At 41.4% G+C, this 23,943-nt stretch overlaps 1 protein-coding gene across 13 annotated transcripts in view; it reads left to right on the forward strand.

Moving 5' to 3' along the window:
- ulk4 (unc-51 like kinase 4) overlaps nucleotides 1-23,943 on the forward strand; it is a 655,266-nt gene that overhangs the window by 84,673 nt on the left and 546,650 nt on the right. For all 13 annotated transcript variants that reach the window (XR_011348088.1, XM_069908808.1, XM_069908860.1 and 10 more), the window contains exons 13-14: nucleotides 11,261-11,338; nucleotides 16,357-16,417. Coding sequence is in view for 12 of the 13 variants with exons in the window: in XM_069908808.1 (XP_069764909.1) it covers nucleotides 11,261-11,338; nucleotides 16,357-16,417 (139 nt within the window). In the remaining variant the exon portion in view is untranslated. The remainder of the gene's footprint in view (nucleotides 1-11,260; nucleotides 11,339-16,356; nucleotides 16,418-23,943) is intronic.

Genomic DNA, 23,943 nt, shown 5'->3' on the forward strand with positions numbered 1-23,943 from the left:
TTGGTCGGGGCTGGCCAGTGGAGACATCACAGAGCAAGGTCACGCCATTAGTATCCAGTGGGACGTCCTGGAGCTGCAGACTTGTGATTGCGTGTGGGTCTCAGGGTCATCTTGCTGAGCTTATGCCAATTCATGGTAGCTGATGGCATGCAACAGGGCATGAATAGCTGGCCTGGAGAGTGCGTCAGCAACTATGTTCTCTTTGCTGGAGAGGTGGTGGTTGGAGGTGATGAACCTCGAGATCTAGGATAAGTGCAGCTGTTGGCGGGCGGACCATGGGTTGGAGAAAGCAAATGTCAACGGCTTGTAGTCCATGTAGATTGGGAAAGGCTGCCCCTCTCAGAAGTAGTGGAAATGGCAGACAATGCAAGGTAGAGGGCCAGCAGCTCTCTGTCAAAACGTTGTACCTCAGTTCAGGCACTTGTAGGTAATGGCTAAAAAGGTGAGGGGTTTCCAAGTGTTATACATGAACTGTTCCAGGACACTGCCCATTGCTGTGTTGGATGCATCAACAGTGAGGGCTGTGGGCATATCCATGCATGGGTGGATGAGCATCGTTGTGGCAGCCAGGGCCTCTGGTTTTCTGGAATGAGGCCGCACCTCATCAATCCAATCGAGGTTTTTCTTGGAGGCTGACATTAACGTGAAGAGTGGGCACATAATGCTGGCAACTGCAGGGATGAACCTGTTGTAAAAGTTCACCATGCAAATTCTTTCAGTCCTTTCAGGGTCATGGGCCTGGCAAACTGTCGGATAACCTTCACTTTGTTGGTTAAAGGTGTGGTGCCGTCCTTGTTGATCCTGTGGCCCAAGAAGTTGATTTTGTTGAGGGCGTACTGGCTCTTTGCTGGGTTGATGATGAGGCCGTATTTGGCTAGCCAGTTGAAAAGCTGGCGGAGGTTCGAGATGTGCTCCTCATGTATCTTTCTCACTACTAGGATATCATCCAGGTAGATGAAGAGGAACTTTTAAGTCTCTGCTGACCACGTCCATGAGATGCTGGAAGGTCTGGGCTGTGTTCTTTAGGCCAAATGGCATGTGGAGAAAAAGAAGCCGAAGTGGGTGATGATAGTGGTCTTCTGGGTGAACGGGGATCTGGTGATATCCCTGGCTCAGGTTGACCTTGGAAAAGGTGCATGCGCCTTGAAGGTTTGCTGCAAAATCCTGTACGTGAGGGATTTGGTAGTGGTTGGGCGTCGTTGAAGCGCCTGTAGTCTCAGCAGAGTCTCCAGCTGCCGTTGGACTTGGGCCCCAAGTGGAGGGGAGAGGCCCATGGATTGTCAGACCGGTGGATGATACCGAGTTCATACATGCGCTTAAACTCTTCTTTGGCGAAGTTGAGCTTGTCAGGAGTGAGGTGCCAGGCTCAGGAATGTACGGGCGGGCCTATAGTTGCGATGTGTTGCTAGATGTTGCTCGGCATCGCAGCGGTGAACTGGGGACACAGAATGGAGGGATAGCTAGCAAGGAGGCAGCTGTATTGGCCATGCAAAGTCTCCACAGAGATGAGCTGGACGCCTGGCTCATTGGATGTGTCGAGAGGTACTGTCTGGAAGGTCTCAGTATGGACCAATCACCTGCCCTGGAGGTCCACCAGCAGGAAGTGTACCAGCAAGAAATCTGCTCCAAAAGTGGTATGTCCACAGATGCCATTGTGAAAGACCAATTGAAAGGGGTCTTGCTGAAATGTACAGGGATGCGCCTTTTGCCAAAAGTTTTAAGTGATGTTGTTGGCTGCACACAGGGTGAGGCCTCGGGGTCTTGTGTGTGTCTTGAACGACATTAGGGGGATGACACTTATCTCCGCACCCATGTCCATGAGGAATCTGCAGTCCGAGATCCTGTCCCAGACGTGGCTGTTCGGCTAGCCCTGTTGTTTCCCTGAAATGAGTACGGTTGGCGGCACCTGTGAACTTCTGTCCCACCATTGGTGGTAGAAGCCCATTTCGGGTTGGGCTTCTCTATTTGTGGGCGGGGCATTTCTGGCTCACATGTTGGGCTGGTCTTGGGTGCTAGCTGGGTGGCAGCTTTGTACCGCGGTTGACTGGCCCTGCAGGCTCATGTTTGGAGTGGTAAAGGACATCTGCCCATGCCGCGACCTTACGTGGGTTGCTGAAGTCCGCGTTGACCCGCAGCAGCTTAATGTCTTCAGGCATTTCCTTGAGGAACACTAGCTCAAACATGAGGCAGGGCTTGTGGCCCTCTGCCAGGGTGATCATCTCGTCCATGAGGGCAGATAGGCTCTAGGCCTCTAGGCCGTCCAGGTGGAGGAGCCTGATGACCCTTTCGCGTCTTGAAAGTGGCGGTGACTGTATGAGGTCATCGACTCATGAGGCGGCCCCCTGGTCCAGTGAGCTGGCGACATGGAAGTTTTTTGTTGAATCTGAGGTAATCTGCTTGGCTGAACCAAGTGCAGGGCCTGTTCGACCATAATATGGGCAGCTTTAATGCAACGGTGCCTACAGCTGCGGGGTCCATTATGCCGAGTCTTCAGAAAGTGGAGACTTGTTGGGGTCATCAGTGAGGTAGTGTGTGAGTGAGCGCAGTGTAAAGAACTGAGATAACAGACTGAGCTCATTAAGCACAACTAGTTTACTTAAGAGTTTCGTGCTGCAGCCTTTAAGGCCCTCTGTAACCTGCCCCTTGCATCCCGGAACTCACGTCACACTGATGTAAGTATGTATGCATACTTTCGGTCTATATCAGAAGAGAAGGACCCGCGATGCCACCTTTGCTGCGGCTGCTCTGCTGACCATGTGTAACAAGCAGAGCCAGTTCACTGCAACAAATATGTGCACCGCCACACCTTTCTTCCCTGTAGTGGCTGAAATAAATTATGCATTTACTTTTGGGGCTAGTGGGAGAATAATGAAGATTTAAAAGACTGCAGATGCTGTGACCTGGGGCTAATAACAAATCTCTGAAAGAATTCAGTGGGTCAAGCAACTTCTGTGGAGGCAGAAGGATGATCAATCTCAGTCTTAAATATGCTCTATGACTTGGCCCCCATAATGTCCTGTGGCAACAAGGTCCACAGACTTACCATCCTCTGACAGAAGAAACTCCTTTGCATCTCTCTTCAAAGCAAACGCCCTTCAATCCTGAAGTTGTGCCCGCTTGTCCTAGACTCTCCCAACATGGGAAACAACCTTTCTAAATCTACTCTGTCCATGCCTTTCAACATTAGAAATGTTTCAATGAGATTCTCCCCTCATTCTCCTAAATTCTCATGAAGTGTGAGGTGCTGGATTTGGGTAAATTGAACCAAGGCTAAGAGTTGTCAAAAACTCCTTTTATGATAACCCTTTCATTCTCGGAATCATACTCATGAACCTCCTTTGAAACCTCTCTAACTTCAGCACTTCTTCTCTTAAATGAGGAACCCAAAACTCCTCACAAGTGAGGTCTCACCAGTGCCTTATAAAGCCTCAAGATCACATCCGTCCTCTTGTATTCTATTCATCTCAAAATGAATGCCAGCATTGCATTTGCCTTCTTCAAACTGACTCAGCATGCAAGTTTACCTTCAGGCTATCCTGCATGAGGACTCCCAGGTACCTTTGCATCTGGGTATTTTAATTTTTCTTCTACCAAATACAGTTTATCATGACCGTACGCTTTACGATAAATTTCATTTGCCACTTCTCTTCCCATTCTTTTAATCTCTCTTAAGTCCTTCTGCCATCTCAATGTTTCCTCTACATACCTTCTCCTCCAGCTACCTTTGTATCATTTGCAAACTTGATCACAAAGCCATTGTGCCATCAAATACCATGATCCAAATTATTAATATACAACATAAAAAAGCGGCTTCAATACTGACCCCTATGGAAGGCCACTAGCAACTGATAGCCCATCAGAATATGATCCCTAGGTTTTAACTCTCTGCTTCCTGCCAATCAACCAATCCTCTACCCACAGCTAGTATGTTTCCTATTATACCCTGGGATCTTGTTAAGTAGCCTTATGTGTGTCGAATGCCTTCTCAAAATCATAATACACAACATACACCACATTGTAAAACTTGTTCCTTAAGTTTAGCCTCAATCTGGCAATGGATGAGATCAAGGAGTAGCATGTCTGTGTGGAAGGGAAGGAATTTAAAATAGCTGGTAACCGGAATTTCCAGCTCACACCTAGAGTGGGTGCCCATCAAAGTGGTTGCCCAATCTTCTTGTAAAGCAGGCCACACCAAGGGCATCAAATGCAGCTGATTAGGTTGGATGAATGGTCAGAGCCAGTGAGTTCTTTCAAATCGAATATCAGGTTGATGTGAAAATTGGAGAAAATGGCTTTCATGAAAATATGTTGGTTCCTCTATTGCCTACTGATCTCTAACAATGTGTTTAGCTATGAACCAGTTTGTTGAAGAAACTTTCAAACTTCTGAAAAGAATGTGCTGGAATAAAATAGAAATGTTAGTAAATACTGCTGATTCTGTGGTTCTACAACTAAATGTTTGCAATTTTTATTAATGGCACAGGTGACCTGAAATGACTTCTGGCAGAGCTGAGCAGCTCAAATCTCTTTGAAGTTCGTAGTTTTCATCAAAAAATAGTTCACTGCCTTTAAGGTCAGCCAAGGAGTAAAAGCAGAGGGATTTAGGAAGTTCTTGATTATGTTGCTGAGTTGAGGTGGATTGGAAAAAATGTTTAGGTCAGACAGGGAAGAACAGCAATTTATAAGTGATGTGGAGGTCATTTGTTGGTTTGATTGTAGCTGGAGTGGTTGCTAGGCAGGGCATTGCCATGAGTCAGTGCAAACATGAGTTTAAGAATTTTAATTTGGAGGCGGTAAGGAAAAAGGACTCGGCGCATTCTCATTATTGAAATGGACTGAACGAAGCTGAGAGTGGAAGATGTGTTGGCTGAGTCACTTCCTGATCTGACCAAGGCATAATGACTGTATCTGTGGCAGATAACTTGAGCTAAAGATAAATTAAACAGTGAAATGAATATAAAAATAGGCAATTGGCAAATAGGCAATTGTGACAAAATCTTACTTTAGTTCTGTTTTTACAAGAGAGGATACAAATAACCTCCCAAGGATGTTGGGAAACAGAGACTAATGCAAGGGAGGAACTGAAAGAAATCAGTATCTCTAAGGACATGGTCTTGGGGAAATTGATGGGATTGAAGGCAGATAAATCCCAAGGGCCTGATAATCTGCATCCTAGGGTACTTAAGGAAGTGGCCATTCAGATAGCAGATGCTTTAAGAATTATTTTCCAGAACTCGATAGACTCAGGATCAGTACCCATGGATTGGAGGGTAGCTAATGTTACCCCACTATTTAAAAAGGGGGGTAGAGAAAAAGTGGGGAATTATAGGCCGGTGAGCCTTACATCAGTAGTGGGCAAAATGATGGAATCCATTATTAAGGATGTAATAGCGGAGCATATGACTAGCAGAGAAGGGATCGGACAGAGTCAGCATGGATTTACAAAAGGTAAATCGTGCTTGACAAATCTATTGGAATTCTTTGAGATGGTGACAGGTAAAATAGATGGGGGAGAGCCAGTGGATGTGGTGTACCTGGACTTCCAAAAGACCTTCGATAAGGTCCCGCATAAATGACTGGCTTCCAAAATCAAGGCTCATGGGATTGGGGGCAAAGTATTGATGTGGATTGAGAACTGGCTGGCAGGTAGAAGACAGAGAGTTGGGATAAATGGCTCGTTTTCTGAGTGGCAGGCGGTGACCAGTGGGGTGCCACAGGGATCTGTACTGGGAGCCCAGCTGTTCACAATTTACATTAATGATCTGGATGAGGGGATTGGATGTAATATCTCCAAATTTGCAGATGACACTAAGCTAGGAGGGGTTGTGTGCACGGAAGAGGGGGTCAGGAAGCTCCAGTGTGAGTTGGATAAATTGAAGGACTGGGCAGATACATGGCAAATGCACTACACTGTGGATAAATGTGAGGTTATCCACTTTGGTAATACAAACTGGAGGGAAGATTTGAATGGCAATAGATTAAGAGATGGGGAAGTGCAGAGAGACCTAGGGGTACTTGTACACCAGTCTCTTAAGGCGAGCATGCAGGTACAGCAGGCGGTTAAAAAGGCAAATGGTATGTTGGCCTTCATATCAAGAGGGTTTGAGTATAGGAACAAGGATACCTTACTGCAGCTGTACAGGGCCTTGGTGAGACCACACCTGGAGTATTGTGTGCAGTTTTGGTCACCTTATCGAAGGAAGGATGTTCTTGCAATGAGGGAGTGCAGAGGCGATTCACCAGGCTGATACCTGGAATGGCAGGAATGACTTATGAGGAAAGATTGTGCAAATTGGGATTGTTCTCGCTGGAGTTTAGAAGATTGAGAGGGGATCTCATAGAGACCTATAAAATTCTGGCAGGACTGGACAGAATGGATGCAGATGGGATGTTTCCAATGATGGGAAAATCCAGAACCCGGGGCCATGGTTTGAGGATAATAGGCAAACCATTTAGGACCGAGATGAGGGGGAATTTCTTTATCCAGAGGGTGGTGAATCTGTGGAATTCATTGCCACAGAGGGCAGTAGAGGCAGGTTCATTAAATATATTTAAGAGGGAATTAGATATATTTCTTCAGTATAAGGGTATTAAAGGTTACGGAGAGAAGGCGGGAACGGAGTACTGAACTTTAAGATCAGCCATGATCTCGTAGAATGGCGGAGCAGGCTCGAAGGGTCGAATGACCTGCTCTTGCTCCTATCTTCTATGTTTCTAAATGGTTAGGCTCATCACGTCATGGTTGTGAGAATTCTGGTTCTGTTTGCTTCAAGGATTATAGTGAAAACATGGTGGGTGGGATGAGTTCGGTCTTTGTGATATTCATTTAGAAGTTGCACCTCATCAGGCATCAGATTTGACCACAAGTTATGACCTCTGCTGAAAGCACCATTTACTTGGTATAATGATTGACAAGTTCAGATTCAAGATTCCTTTATTGCCAAATAATAGTCCAGAACTTGCCTTCTGCCTGTTGTAAGGTGGCCAAAGAGTCGCCATTGCTGTAATTCAGCACCTTTTACAATACGAGAGAAAGAGAGGCCCTTCAGAGTCATTGAGTGTAAGTGGATTTGCCTCTCACGCTTCTGCAGCCTCTACAGCCGTACATATTCCTCCTTGATCTATTGGCAATCCGAATTCCAGGTGCAAACCTACAATTATCAGGAAGCCTTCAGGGCCAGAGACTCTTCAGGAGCCCTTCCTGCCCTCAGGTCCCTCTTGAATCCTAGTTCCGATGCCTGGTTCCCATGAGCTAGTCTCCAGTAGCCTGCAGCCTGTGTGGGTTCCCCAATCATAAGTTGGCCACAGCCTGTGTGAGTCTCAGCCACTGAGACCCTCACTGTTCTGCTGCTATGGCCATCTCCTCTGCTTCCCCTTCTCAACAGGGGGTATTCCTCCCATTTCTGGTGTCCTGCGCCTGACCGCTGCTCTTTGGAGTCTGGAACCCCTCATGGCTGCCGCCGAGTATAGGCTTTGCCATTTTGGGGATAGACCCGTGGCTACATGGTTTTAACATCTGTGCAGAGCCACCAGCATAAGGGGCAGGCAGTTGAACCCTTCGGAGAAGAGCTGTATTTCTGTTCTCCAGTTTACCAGCAAATTTGTACTTGTCGCCTTTTTTTGGGTCTTCCCCCATTATCACTGTTCATCCAGGAGTAAATCAGTTAAGTCTCATAATTTTGATGTTGAACTATGCTTGGGGAATGAGAGTTTCTTTTCTCTTTGCTATTATTTGCTCAGTGTGACATTTCTTCTTGCAGCCTCAGTTATAAAATTCTGCATCACATGAAATGGACAGGATCTAGATGAGATGGAGAATTGGGATAAGCAATGGCTGATGCAGTTCAACACTGAGAAGTGTGAGGTGCTGCATTTGGGTAAATTGAACCAAGGCAGGACTTGCTCTTTTCAATTGAACCCATCAGAGGGACTTCAGGGTTCAGTTCACATCACTCTTTACAGATTACCACAAATTTGGAACACTTGCGTTCTTCAGTAATGGCATTGAGTACAAGTGCTGGCACATCATTTTTGAGTTTTACAAGATGTTGTTTAGGCCAGGCGTTGAATATTGTGTGTAGTTTTGGTTGGCGAGCTATAGGAAGGATAGTATAAAGTTGGGAAAGTTCAAGAAGTAGTTGTCAGGATTGGGAAAGTTGAATTACTTTGAGAGACTGAATTAACTGTTTTCCTGAGAGCACAGGAGCTGAGAGGGGATCTCCTTGAGCTTCAGGACATCATGAGGGTCATTGATAAGGTGAAGCAGGCAAATGCAATACTGGCGTTCATTTAAAGGGGGATAGAATATAAGAGGGGGGATGTGATGTTGAGGATTTATAAGGCACTGGGGAGACTTCACTTGGAATATTGCGAGCCGTTTTGGGGTCCTCATTTAAGAAAGGATGTGCTGATGTTGGAGAGGGTTCAGAGTTGGTTCACAAGCATGATTCCGAGAACGAAAAGCTGTAAGTGGTTATGTGGTTATATATATGGAAAGGGTTATCATTCCAAGGAGTGTTTGACAGCTGTATTCGTTGGAATTTAGGGGAATGAGGGGTAGGGGGGATTCCTATTTAAACATTTTAAATGTTGAATGGCATGGATAGAGTAAATGTAGAATGGTTGTTTCCCATGGTGGGAGAATGTAGGACAAGAGACCATAACTTCAGGATTGAAGGGCGTTTGCTTAGAACAGAGATGCGGAGGAATTTCTTCTGTGAGAGGGTGGTAAATCTGTGGAATTTGTTGCCACAGGTGGTTGTGTTGGCCAAGTCATTTAGTGAATTTAAGGCAAAGATTGATAGGTCCTTGATTAGCCAGAGCATCATAGGCAAAAGGCCAGGCAGTGGAGCTTAGTGGAAAATTGATCAGCTTGTGATTAAATGGCAGGGCAACTTTTTTTTAAATTTTTTTTATTTTTCACACTATAAACCACATTGACCATGATACATACATTTTCCTTTTCAAATATATACAGTGCCATTTTCTCCCCCTCCCTCCTCCCATCCCACCCTCCCTACCTCCCACCCCCATCCATTTAAAGTACAAAATCTAAGATACATTAAACCAGTCAAACAATGTTGTCATTCATTCTGCTTTCTTGTTTTGAACACTTTATAAGACAACATTTCTAAAACTTCAAACATTTTCCTTATTCTCCTATTTAAAACTTCTTTAACCCCATTCTCCCCTCCCCCTCCTGAGTTGCCCTTTATCCCTTGTCGGGCAACCACATCTCCCCTCTCCATTTGGATTTGCGAATTCACTCGCAAACGTCAACTGATTTTGCAGTGACCGTAACTCCTCCCTACCCAGCACCCCCCGGAAAAGATTTCAATTTTCATATGTAACAAAGGTCACTCTTTTAATTCCCTCCTTATTCCCTCTATTCCCTTTCCCTCCCTTATTAATTCTTATCTATACTCCATATATATATATATATATATATATATATATATACACACCTATATATATACACACATATACCCATATACACATATATATATAGTTCGTGGTCATTTTTACTCTCATTACATGTCTTCATCTCTCTGCTTGTTTTGTAGTTGTTCTGCAAATTTTCGTGCTTCCTCTGGATCCGAGAATAGTCTGTTTTGTTGCCCTGGAATAACTATTTTAAGTACTGCTGGGTACTTTAACATAAATTTATATCCTTTTTTCCATAAGATCATTTTTGCTGTATTAAACTCCTTCCTCTTCTTCAGGAGTTCAAAACTTATGTCTGGATAGAAAAAATTTTTTTGACCTTTGTATTCCAGTGGCTTTTTGTCTTCTCTTATTTTCTTCATTGCTTTCTCCAATATATTTTCTCTTGTTGTATATCTTAAGAATTTTACTAAAATGGATCTTGGTTTTTGCTGCGGTTGTGGTTTCGGGGCTAGTGTTCTATGTGCCCTCTCTATTTCCATTTCTTCCTGTAATTCTGGTCTTCCTAGGACCCTGGGGATCCAATATTTTATAAATTCTCTCATATTCTTGCCTTCTTCATCTTCCTTAAGGCCCACTATCTTTATATTATTTCTTCTATTATAGTTTTCCATTATATCTATCTTCTGAGCTAACAGCTCATGTGCCTCTTTAACTTTTTTAATAGATTCTTCTAATTTCTCTTTTAAGTCCTCTACTTCCATTTCTACAATTGTTTCTCGTTCTTCCATATTTTCCACTCTTTTTCCTATCTCTGACATGGACATTTCTATTTTATTCATTTTTTCTTCTGCATTCTTAATTCTTTTTATCTCATTAAATTCTTGTAATTGCCATTCTTTCACTGATTCCATATATTCTTTAAAAAAAGATACATCCATTGTCTTGCCTTTCTCTTCTTCTTCCATTTCTTTCTGTTCTTCTTCTTCTTCCTCTGGGTTGACCATCTGTTGTTTCCTTGTTTTCTTTTTACCCTCTTCTTTCTTGTTGTCGTTATTGTCTGTGTTCTGCACCTGCTGCTGTGCTGCAGGTGTCTCTCTCAGCTGTGGAGATCGACTCCGCAGCTGTTCCCCCCTCCTGTCAGTGTGGTTTTTTTTCATGCGCATCACGCATGCGCGACTCCTTGCGCATGCGCGGTTGCGCGCTTTTACTCGGCTCTGCGAGCCATTTTTGTAGTCCCGAGCCCGGGACTTCCAATGACCTGAGGGAGTGGGCTTCTCTCTCCGCGGCGGGCCTCTTCGGACAGGTAAGGCCTTCACCTTCTTCCGACATTCTTTCTTCCTCTTTTCTTCCCGTTGTTTTCGACTTTTCTCTCTTCGCTGCCATTTTCTTCTCACATTTATTTTTACTTTATTATAAATTTTAATCTTGTACCTTTGTGCTTTGTGTGTTTTTTTTTTAACTTTTTGGGAGAGGGCTGGAATTCCCTGACCGGCCACTACTCCATCACGTGACTCCTAATGGCAGGGCAACTTGATGAGCTGAATAGCCTATTTCTGCTCCTATGTCTGATGGTCTTAAAATAAGATTTCATCAGAACGGCTGTGCCAATATCAGGAATTTCTCTTAATCCGAAATCAAGAATCAAAGTAGTCAAGCTCGTTACATTTCATTATACCCTTTTGGCTGAAGCTGTGATGAGCGGTAATTCAGTTGGTTCCCATCGTAAATATACATGTATGAATAATTGTAAATATTAATAGCAGGACACGTAGATGAAATTTTTCAATGTATTTTTGGTTATTGTTTGCAGATTAATTTCATTAAGTGTTTTGAACAATATTGTTGTTATGAATCTTTATTTGCCATCCATTAGGATATGAACTCCAAAATCAAGGGGCTTGCCTATACCGATGCTGATCTTGTTGTGACACCCATTATGGACAACCCGAAGGTAACTGAAAGTGTACTTTAAAACAACTTTTTTTTGAAAATTTTATTTTCCATTTGCAGCAATACGCACATATAAACTCTTCATCGAATAACAATACAATATAATAAAAACGACACAAAATGATAAATAATTTTTTTTATCCCCCTCCCCCTCCTCCTCCAAAGAAAAAGAAAAAATAGAAAAAAGAGACAACATCTCAATTTATTTATTATTTACTATTCGTATATTCTGAATATATTATTCTATTCTGTACATATTAATTGGGAGGAGTGGGTGTTATGGATGATGTGGATGGACTCTTACTAATGAAATCTATATATGGTTTCCAAATCATATAAAAATTCTCAAGTTGATTCCTTAAATTATGTAATCTTTTCCAACGGTATACAGTTTTGAATTTCCACATGCCATCTATCCAACCTTCTAAAATGATCTGTCTTCCATGTTACTGCAATACATTTCCATGCCATCTCTATTGCTGCCCTCAAAAGTTTTCATTGATATTTGTCTAACTTCAATTTAGTTTCAATGTCATAAAACACCAAGCAAAAATATTCTGGGATCTTTTGGTATCTGTATTTTCATAATTTGTCCCAATAATATATTCAAATCTTCCCACTTTTTCCCAAAACCAAACTGCATGTAACAAGATTCCTGTTTCTTTGTTGTATCTGAAATATTCATCAGAACAATTTGAATTGAGTCCATGTTATTTATACAGTGTGTCGGACTTGTCAGCCACAAACAAGCCTGCAGCTGACGTGGACATTTACCCCCTCCATAAATCTTCGTCCGCGAAGCCAAGCCAAAGAAGAATATAATTGGTGTAAAAAAAATATTGTACCATTTGATATCTAACATTAATTGTGTTGGTTACACTTTCCTGGCACAATCTTGACCATGAATTTGTATATTTAAATCTTTTTCTCATTTTTTTTTTTTACTTAGACAGTTCCTTTTTCTGCATTGTGTCTTGTAATTGTATATAGAGGTACATGATCCTTTATCCGGAACCCTTGGGGGACAGTGTGTTCCGAATTTTGGATTTTTTCAGATTTTGGAAAGCCCACTCAAATTGTGCAGCCATATCCACCCCCACCCCCTTCCATTCGCCTGGCCGCCTCCTCCGACCTCCGGTCCCTCAGCCGCCCGACTAGCGCTGCCACCTCTCTCCCCACTTGCCGAATTTTGAATTTTTCCGAATTTTAGATGTCTGGATAAAGGATCATGTACCTGTACATATTAGTAATAAATTTCTCAATAAATGTATGAATTATTAAGTACTCAAATGGACTCTGTTCCGGAAGTCTAAAATTCGTGCTTAATTTCTCTTTTAAATATGATTTAAGCTGATAGTATTAAAAAAAAGTTTTATTTGGTATATTGTATTTCTCTTTCATTTGTTCAAAAATCAAGAAAAAAGAACCTAGGAAACAATCTTTTATCCTCTTTATCCCATTATTGTGCCAGATATCAAAGAAAGGATTATTTAAAGTAAAAGAAATAAGTCTATTCTGTTTTAACATCACCTTAGCTATTTGGTAGCTCTTAATTCCACTTTGTATATGAATTCCATTCCATATCTTGAATAAATGTTTTAAAATTGGTACTCCTTTCAAAAGTTCCTTGTTCCATTTATACAAAAAAATGTTCTGGATTAGTTTCTCCTATGTTATTCATTTCAATATGTGCTCACGCTGTCTTCTCCCCAATTGGATAACAGGAGGAGAGAAATCTTAATTGAGCTGCTCTATAATAATTTTAAAATTTGGCAACCATAATCCTCCCTTATCAAATTTCCAAGTTAATTTTTCCAAAGCTATCCTTGGCATTTTATCATGCCAAATAAATATTCTTACACTTCTATTTAATTCTTGAAAAAACTTTGTTGGTATAGGAATGGGTAACAACTGAAATAAATATTGCAACCTCGGAAAAATATTCATCTTTAAACAATTTACCCTTCCTATTAAAGCTATTGGTAAATCTTCCCATCTCTTTAAATATTCATTGAGTTTTTTTTTGTAATGGTAGATAATTCAATTTAAATAAATTACTTAAATTTCTATCAATATTAATTCCTAAATATTTAATTGCTTCCTTTTGCCACTTAAACTTCATCACCTATACTTAATGTATAGTTCCCATCATTCATTGTCATCACTTCACTCTTATCTACATTGACTTTATAACCTGATATCTAACCATATTCTGCCAATCGTACATTTATTTTCTTCAATTACATTTCTGGTTCTGTAAAATATAATATCTGCAAACAAGCTAATGTTCTCTATCATCTATCGTAAAACCCTTAATCTCATTATCTCTTCTTATCATTTCTGCCAATGGTTTTATAGCCAATGTAAATAAAAATGGTGATAATAGCCATCCTTGTCTAGATGACCTTTCTAATGGAAACATTTTAGATACTTGCCTATTCGTGACCACTTTATACCTTTTGGATGATTATACAAAGCTCTTATCCAGTTTATAAAATCATTTGGAATTCCAAAAAAGTCAATAAATGTCCCATTCTAGTTTATCAAATGCTTTTTCTGCATCTAAAGCCACCGCTACTGCTGGTATTTTTTCTTCCTGGGCTACATTTAGTAGACATAAATATGACTATATTGTCCACAGATCTTCTATGTTTAATAAAGCCAGTCTGATCCATATTTATTAATTTAGGTAAATATTTAGTTAATCTGTTAGCTAATAAATTGGATACAATTTTATAATCTGTATTTAATAATATTGTCAGTCTATTAGAATAACTGTATTGATGCTATTTTAAAAGATTCTTTTAAGTCATTAGAGTCTCTCATTTGATCCAAAAGTCCCATTAAAAACAGGAATTAACAACTCCTTAAGTTCTTTATAAAACTCTGGAGAGAAACCATCCTCTCCCAGAGCCTTATTATTTGGCAAAGATGACAATATCTATACTTCAACATCAGTAAAGGAATTGGATAATTTAATTTTTTTCATCGACATATAACTTGTGATAAATATTCATCTATTTTTTTCCTCATCCTTTAAAGATTCAGACTGATAAAATTATTGATAAAAATTCCTAGAATCATCATTAATTTCTTGCATTTTATATGTAATTTGACCAATTTCCCATTTTGTTGCTATTATTGTTCCTGATAATTGCAACACTTTGAGTTGGCATGCTAAAACATTATGGGCTCTATCACCTAATTCATAATATTTCTGTCGAGTGCGTAGTAAATCTTTTTCTACTTTATAAGATTGTAATGTATTAAGTTTCAATTTTTTTGATTCCAATAATCTTCATTTCACTTCATTCTTATGAACGTGCAATTCACTTTAAAACAACTTGAGGATCTATTTTTATTTGCATTTTTTGTTTAGCTTAGTTGAGTTTGCTCAGTGATTCGTTGATTCCTTTCAAAAATAATTGGTGGTGTTGTTCAATCTACACAATTAAATCCACTCATTCATTGAAGTATTATAGCAGAAGCTGAGAATTTTCTTTTTTGCTTCCTTCATCAATGCCATTGGGTAAACCAGTAAATTTGAAGTGGAGATAAACAGTTGTTTATAACTATGCGGTCATCCCCTCCCCACCCATCTCCCCTTTCTGTAGGGATTGCTTTCTCTGAAACTCCTCGTCCACTTAGCTCTTCCCACCTATTGCCCTTGTGACTGCAAGAAGTGCCACAATTGTGCCCACCACCTCCCTCACCATCATTTAGGGCCCCAAACAGTCCTTCCAAATCAAATAGCTCTTCACTTGTGAATCTGCAGGGACCATCTACTGCATCTGGTGCTCCCATTGTGGTCTCTACATTAGAGAGATGGGACGCAAACTGGGAGATCGCTTCGTTGAGCACCTTCACTCTGTCCACATGCAACAGCAAGTACCTCTGAGAGGCCAGCCCAATGCTTCAGTGACATAGTAAATTGCATTCTCTCTTAGCCTCTCCAACCAGACAGTTCCCCAGCCCTTTCTTTCTCCTTATCACCTGCTGGTCTGTGCTTTTTCCCCTTCCACCCCAACCATATTTTTAAAAAAAATTAAATTAAATATAGATACAGCATGGTAACAGACCATTTTGGCCCATGAGCCCATGCCGCCCAATTTACACCCAATTAACCTACAACCCCTGGTAGGTTTTGAACATTGGGAGGAAACTGGAGCCCCCGGGGAAATCCCACTCAGACATGGGAAGAACGTACCAACTCCTTACAGACAGCCCGAGATTCAAACCTTGGTCCTGATTGCTGGTGCGCTTACTGCTATGCTAACCATGCCGCTAACTGTGTAACAGCATTGCGTTAACTGCTGTGCTAATTTTGGGTTCACACAAAATTGCTGGAGAATCTCAGCAAGTCATGCAGTGTTCTTTATGTAATAAAGATAAAATTACATGAGCAAAGTTTCGGGCTTGAGCCCTTTATCAAGGAGTGAACACTTGGCCCAAGGTAGGGAGGGAGATCTTTATGAGAATCAATTAAAAGTACAAGCAGTTTTCTGGCCACAAAGGGATTCTAATCAGAGAAATCGCTCTGACAAGAGACTGAGCAAGCGAGGGAAGAGTGACTGCCTGCCAACTTCACTGACTCCGTGAGTGAATCTTTTCAGTGTTCCCACTCCACCTTTGAGCAGCCTTAAAATCCCACCAAAAATGTTGCCTCTGCAATAGGCAGTTCCACAGTTTGGCTTCCCCTGCACCAACCAACTCTTATATATAAAATAAAACTGGATTCACCTCAGTTTCATCTTCAGAACTCTGCGATTAAGTTAGGGAAGTTTAACTTGTTTTAAAAAGTATTTAAAGATTCATCAAAAATATTTTGGTTGAAAATTGGCAAGTTGTTTTTGAAACTGCCTTTCATTCCGAATTTTGGGCTTCTTGAATTCTGTCCTGGGCTGAAATTGAAGTTTTTTTTTCAATTTTTTTCTGAGTTTATTTTTCTGTGGTTTTAAACACTCGTCTTTAACTATCAACTGTCACAGTGAAACTTGTTTTTTTTTGTGAATTTGTTAGATACTGAAACCAGCACCCATCAAGTTTGATGCTAAAACTCTTGGTGTTCCAGCCTATTCTGGTAAGTATTAATAGTGACTTCCCATATAGGTCACATTTGAGATTGCAATTTCTAAAAATGCTCCTGTATGCACAAACTTTCTGCGGAGAAAAGGAGGGTCTTGGGAAAATTAAAAGATGAATAAAGGGATTGATAAAGCATAACTTGGAGAATTGATGGAAAGTGATTTGAGACTTGGCTCAGATTTTAGGGAAGGCTCCTGAATTTTCTGATCTAATCTGAATGAATAGCTTGGGGAGGAGACAATATCACTGGCAAGTTTGGTTTTCCAAAAACAATAGGTTTTTTTGATTTTCCATTGTGGAACTTCTGATCCACCCATGAAAGTATTTGGCAGGAAATGACTCTGTGTGGAAACCCTTCTAGGATGGAAGTGGAAGAGGAAGAGATGTGGCTTGGATTAAATAATCATTGAGGTATGAAGGTTAAACAATGGCCACAATTTAACTTGAATTTTCTTTTTTGCAGAAATGAGAGACCAGATTAAAAAATCACAGATTCACATTTTTAACAATGTAGCTAGCACTCAGTAATAAAGATCAGCATGTGTTGTATGCTGGAAGATGAAATCATGAGCGGAAATGAACACCTCGTCATTTCAAATTAATATTATCCCTGTGTAAATCAGAATCAGTTTTATTGCCATGAACATTTATCGCAATATTTGTTTTTTTTTTGTGGCAGTAGTATTGTGTAGAACAAGGTGCAAAAATTACTATCAATTACATTAATACAGAATTTTAAAAATAAATAAGTGCAAAAAAGAGAAAAAGTGCAGTTGTGTCCATAGGTTCATTGTCCGTTCAGAAATCTGATGGCAGAGGGGAAGAAGCTAATTTGTACCATTGTACAATTTTGTACCATTATCATTGCTACCATCCTCAGGCTCCTGTACCTCTTTCCTGAAGGTAGCAGTGAGAAAAGGGCATGGCCTAGGTGGTGAAGGTCCTTGATAGATGCTGGTTTTTGAGACACTGAAGACTACAGGTAGACTCCTACTTATGATGGGGTTTGGTTCCGCAACTTGCATCTGAAGGTGAAATTATCATAAGTAAAGGGTCTACAGTACAGGTAATTTTTTGAGCCTCTCCTGCCAGGAGGCCGACCCGATGTTCCCGCTCCTGCTGGTAGCCCAAGATGGCGCCTGGTAATTTGGGTCAGCAGTGTCACTTTGCAACCTATGTTGTGATTTGGAACCCATATGCGGATTGCCGTCACTCTCTCTCCCTCTTCAATCTCGCTCTCCAGCGACAGCAATATGCGTTTCAAATCACCTTTTTTTTAAAAAAAATGGCGTTGAGTCCGACAAAGCACAATTGGGAAGTGATTAGCATGTGCTGATTGGACAGAAGCATTTACTTCAGAGAAGGAAAAGCAACCACATTGATACAGGTAGAGCCTGACTTACCTTTATTCAAAACTGATTCAGATCATCATAACTTTGAAATATCATTAGTCAGAACATAGCAAGTTGGGGGTCTATCTGTAATGCCTATGATGGCGCTGGCTAGTTTACAACCCTCTTTAGCCTGTTCCTGTCCTGTGTATTGGCACCTCCACACCAGGCAGTGATGCAACCAGTCAGAATGCTCTCCACAGTGCACTAGTAGAAATTTGCAAGAATCTTTGGTGACAGACCAAATCTCCTCACAAAATATAGCAAGGCTTCTTTATAAATGCATCGACATGATGGCCCCAGGATAGGTCTTCAGAGATGTGGACACCCAGGAATTTGAAGTTTCTTGCCCTCTCTACTGCTGACCCCTTGACAAGGACTTGTTTTGAGTTCTCCTGATTTTCCCCCTTCTGAAGTCTATGATCATTCATTAGTTATGTTAACGTTGAGTGCAACATTACTGTTGTGACACCACTCACCTAGCTGATCTATCTCACTCCTGTACTCTTCCTCATTGCCATCTGTGATTCTGCTGATGACTGCTGACATGGGCAAATTTGTAGATGACATTAAAATTATGCCTAGCCGCACAGTCATGGGTGTAGACAGTCGTGGGCTAATTATGCATCCTTGAGGTGCACGTATGTTGATTGTCAGTGAGGAGGAGATCGTATATTTAATTCTGTTGTCTCTCTCTAATCTGAGAGTGGGCTAACTGGGGGAAGAAAGGCTAACATTTGACTTGTCACCAAAATGTCTCATCAAAATCATTATTCAATAAGTAGATTAGTGAAAAGTAAAGATTGTTAACTACTGTACAACTTTTGATACATTTGCTCTCATGCCTCCTGTCTGATTTAACATTCAGTTCACTGTTTTGAACACAGTGATACAAGTGGCCACATTCCACAAAAGTTACACTTACTGGGCCAGTTGTGAGAAGATGATCCTATTGGTTGTTTGCAACTTGACTGCAGACTATGCAACTCCAACAGCATTTGAAACAAAGGTGATGGCTGCACTTTGAGGTTTGTCAAATAAGTGGAAAAAAAATTGTCATGCGAGGTGAAAAGAAAACAAAGTTTTTAGTAAATATGCTGTGTCCCTTGTTGAGAATGGGTGCTTTTGACTCATTTCCCCTCCTGATCTGTGGACCTTGAATCTCCAGTAAGATCAGGAGAATCTCTCATCCTGCGATCTGAGATAATTTGCCAAACAGAGGATCCCCGCAAAACTCAGCCCACCACTGGACTTAAACCTGAGCACAATGACTTGCAGCACTTTCTGTTATTTAGTCGATTTCAGGCTTCTGTGTTTGAAAGAATGTGTGCAGAAATCTGAGACTGCCTTGTTTCAGTGGCTGAACAGATCCAAAATTGTCGAGGTCAAAAAATACATTTGCTTACTGTTCCTTTTTAAATTTATCTTTAAAAATGCAAACTGTTGAACTTATGCAGTTCTGTTTGTCATCTTATGATGGATTTTGGACACAAGAGTAGGAGAGTGAGAGTGTCAAGATCACCCGTGTGGCAGAGAGTCAAATGAAAAGGTCTGAGGGATTTGGCTGGGTGAAGTTTGATGAGATGTTGTATCTGAGTGGAATAAAGAGAGTTGACTCCATTTTTTTTTTGCTGAAAAAAAAATTTAAATTATGTGTAAACGTGGTAAATTACTGCAGCTATGTGGTGACCCCGATGTGATTTAAAACACAGGTTGAAATGGAAGGAGATGAGGGTAAATCCTTACAGGAGCAGATGGGGAGGTCAGGCTAGAGGCTCGCTTATTAATGATGCACCAGCATGGTTCATGATCCTCAAGGCACGTTTTACCACCCTCAGTGTGATGTCAGAAGGTGAAATTTAGTTTAATTGTGGCTTGTCTTCCAGAGAAGATTGGCTGTGAAGTGGAGGATGTTTTAGTTGATCCAGAGAATACCATCCCCTTCGACATACTATTCTGCAGCATTCTCAGCTATCTTGAATTACTGAGTTACTATCCAAGGTGATGGGCAATCATCACAGATGCTGAGAAGATGGTGCAGACTAGCTGGTACGGACTCTGTTGAAGGGAATTTTTGGAAGCAAAGGTTCCTCCAATGTTTATCTTGTTGAGTTCAAGGACACTTGGTGAGTGTCTTTCAAGCATCTACCCTCGCTGAGTTGGCGGATCATGCCATCCTCATGTCCACGGACTCCACAATAAAGATAGAAGGATTTGGGTACTTCCTCTAGTCAGCAGGAGCAGACGGAGCTGGACCAACTACTTACTGCACCTTATCAAACAAAGATAACTGAGTTGGAATAGCAAATAGCAGCATTGATTATGCAGCTCCAGGCTTTAAGCACCCAACGGATTTTCTCCCGTCAGCCTGGTTGGAATCATGCTGGTTGAGGATGTGGTCAAGGCAACGGATGGCGTATTTGTTTGAAACACTGGAAATTTGCTGCTGCTGTCTGGTCCAATCAGCCACCTTGCAATTTCTACAAATGGCAGCTAGAAAATGACCAGGCCTGGCAAAGTATAGTACATTTGGTCAAGAGCTCCTAGCGATCTATCTCGCAGTGAAAGATTTCCGGTTTTTATTGGAAGGTGACCCTTTCACCATGTCTACAGACCATTAGCTTTTTACACATACTGGAGTACAAGTGCTCACCTCAACTCGCCACGAGAAATTCGGCACTTGAATTTCATTTTGCAATTTTCCTTGGACATATGGGATATCCGAAGGAAGGTGAATGCTGTCCAGACGTGACATTGATCACTTACGTATGACTACGGCCATCAATTTCACTGCCATAGCTCGTGTACAGCACACCAATCCTGATCTCATCCGGTATTGCCGGATTATCACAGGTCTCCATCGACAAGATGTGAGTCTGGATATATCGGGTGAAACACTGGTTTGTGACTTTTCCACAGAAAGACCTATGCCTTTTGTGCTGGCAGCAATGAGGCAGGAGATTTTTGAGGCTCTTCATAATTTGTCTCATTCTGGTAAAAGAGCATCGATCAAATTGAATATGGAACACTTTAACTGTCCTTATTTTAATCAGGATGTTGGCTATTTGCAAGGACCTATTTGCCATGTCAACTGTCCAAAGTCTCCAAGACACACGAAATCCAAGCTAGGAGATTTTGTTGTTCTGGATTCCTGTTTCCATCATGGATCGTTGGGTTCCATCTTCTGTGCACTATTACAACAGGTCAAGGGTCTCAGTTCAAGTCGGCATTGTTCTGAGCAATCACCAATCTTTTGAGCACTACCCATATTCGAACCTTGGCTTACCATCTGTAGGCCAGCGGCCTCGTTGAGCGTTTCGGTCACCAATTCAAAGCAGATGTGACAGTAAGTGCTGATGGCAATGTTTCTCCTTGGTGTACATACTGCTGTAAAGGTGGATCTTGGATGTTCAGCAGCAGATATGGTATATGGCACCATGTTGACTTTGCCTAATGATTTTGTGAATTTGAGTGCAGAGATGATGCTCGATGATCCAGTGAGTTATGTTGATTGTCTTTGGGGAAACAATAGATAGCTCAGACCTATTCCTATGCGACATGCGGTGTATATGCTGGATCATTTACAACGCTGCACATGTGTTCCTTTGGCATGGTGCTGTTTGCAAACCACTTCTACCCATTTACGACAGGCCTTTTGAAGTCTTACAACACCACACAGACTTTTGTGATTCACAGAAATAGGAAAGCTGACACAGTCTCCATCGACAGATTCAAGCCAGTGTATATCGATGGTCCATGTACTGCATTGGTGCCAGGGTTGGAAGAACAGTCACACTCCTGCCAGTCAGGGCATTCACTGACTGCCATGCAGTATCGTATAAGGTTGGGCCTTCAGACCGTTATGTAGCTGGACAGATCTGATCAGTCACTTCCTTGCATGGCTCAGAGGCTGGGGTGGGGAGGGGGCCCCTGTCACGGTCGTGTACTTACCTGTGTTGGGAGCAGTGCTGGTTGCTGCTGACGATGTATTTGAGGCAACATGCAGGAGTCATTGCGTGCATGCACCGGTTAGTTCAGAAAGCTGCGGACGTGGGTTGGATCTCGCTCGCAAGAGGAGAGTAAGAGTGTCAAGATCACCCATGTTGCAGAGAACCAATGAAAAGGTCAGAGGGCTTTGGCTGGGTGTTTAGTAGGATGAAGAAGGCAGAGTTGTGTCTGAGAGGAATAAGGAGTCCATTCCATTTTGTGCTGAAAAAAAGTGTGTGTATTCTATAAATTGTGTGTAAACTTGTAAATTAATGCAGCAACATAGGTTACTTAATTAAAAAGAGACAATAAATGCAATAGATAGATAATACAGTAAAATCTGTTCTCCAGAATTCATAACCGGCAGCTTCAAGCAACCTGCAAAAAATTGCAGAAAATAAACAAGGAAGAAATAGAGAAGTTTGCAATTGGCATACTTGATGTTAGTTCAGCAGTCAGGCAACACACAGTCTTAAGCAACCAGAAAATTCACTTAGCTGGCATCTACCATTCTCCATTAGTGCCAGATTACTGTAGTTAGTAATCCGTGCAAAAGAAAATTTGCATGGAGGCATTCAGCAGGTCACAAAGCATGTATAGGAAGTAAAGAATAACCAATGTTTCAGGCCTGAGCCCTTTATCAAGGTACGATGAAGGGCTCAGGCCCTAAATGTTGGTTACCCTTTTCATGCTGTGTGACCTGCTGAGATTCTTTGGTACTTCCGTGTATTGAACCGAGGTGATGGTCTTAAGGCTTCTGTACCTTTTGCCCAAAGGTGACAGTGAGAAGAGGTTGTGACCCGAGTGATCGGGGTCCTTTATGATGTTGGCTGCCTTCTTGAGGCAGTGCTTCATATAGATCTCATCAATGGATGGGAGGTCAAAGCCTATGATGGACGTGACTACGCTTGCTACCTTCTGCAGCCTTTTGCCTTCCTAGGCAGTCAAATTTACTAATCCAGGCTGTGATGGAATTAATCAGCATATTTTCCACAGTGCACCTGTAGAAGTTTGACAGAATATCTCCTCAGATTCCTTAGAAAGTTGAGGCCTTGATATGCTCATTCTGAAATATTGTCCCCGAGGAACTTGGATTGGGTTATGTTGAGAGCAAGATTGTTTTGGCATGAACTCCAACCTGTATTCTGAAATATTTCCGGAAATTCACCTCATAATTGTGGTGTCACCAGTGAATTTGTAGATTGAGTTCACATTTCAGATTTATTGTCAGAGTGCATCCATGACATCACATACAATCCTGAGATTCTTTTTCTTGGGGGCAATGCAGAGTTACCACTTATTGGCAGTGCAAAAAAAATTCTGACTCAATGCACACATTTAAACAAATAAAGAAATGTAAACAAACTATGCAATACAGAGATAGAAAAAAAAAATGAAGTGCAATAGTAAGAATTCTTAAATGAGTCCCTGATTGAGTTTGTTGTTAAGGAGTTTGATGGTTGAGGGGTAGCCACTGTTTTGAGCCTGATGGTGCAAGTCTTGTAGCATGTGAACAGAGCATGTGCTGGATGGTGTGAGTCTTTGATGATTGCTGCTGCTCTCTGATGGCAGTGTTACTTGTTGATTTTCTTGATGGTGGGGAGGGTTTTACCTGTGATCTTTTGCATGACTTTACGTTCAAGGGTATTGGTGTCCCATACCAGAACATGATGCAGCTGTTGCGCACACTTCACACCACACAGCTGTAGAACTTTGCTTGGGTTTCCGATGTCATATCAAACCTCCGCAAACTTTCTTCAGAATGCCATTTGTGTGTTAGGTCCAGGAAAGATCTTCCAAGATAATAACTCCCTCTCTATCTCTAATCCAAAACTTTAGGATTAAACTTTGGAAGTTGGAGCCAAACTTCATCATGAGGGTACAAAGAAAAGAGCAGTGTTTGAAATCAATATTTTAATGTACTATTCTGAAGATATAATATTTTTATATAATTAGTCAATGAGATGCAATACATTTTTGAAAAGCATTGGCCATATTTATGGCAAGACGACTATTATCTGTGTAATCATTTGATTTGGTGCATTGCTTGCCAGTGTAAAAACTTTCAGTCTGTAATACAATGTTGATGCCTGATGGTTATCAACATCATCATTAATCTTCAGCTCACCTTGTCTGCCTTATA

This window comes from Narcine bancroftii, chromosome 1, assembly GCF_036971445.1.
Source record: "Narcine bancroftii isolate sNarBan1 chromosome 1, sNarBan1.hap1, whole genome shotgun sequence".
NCBI lineage: Eukaryota > Metazoa > Chordata > Chondrichthyes > Torpediniformes > Narcinidae > Narcine > Narcine bancroftii.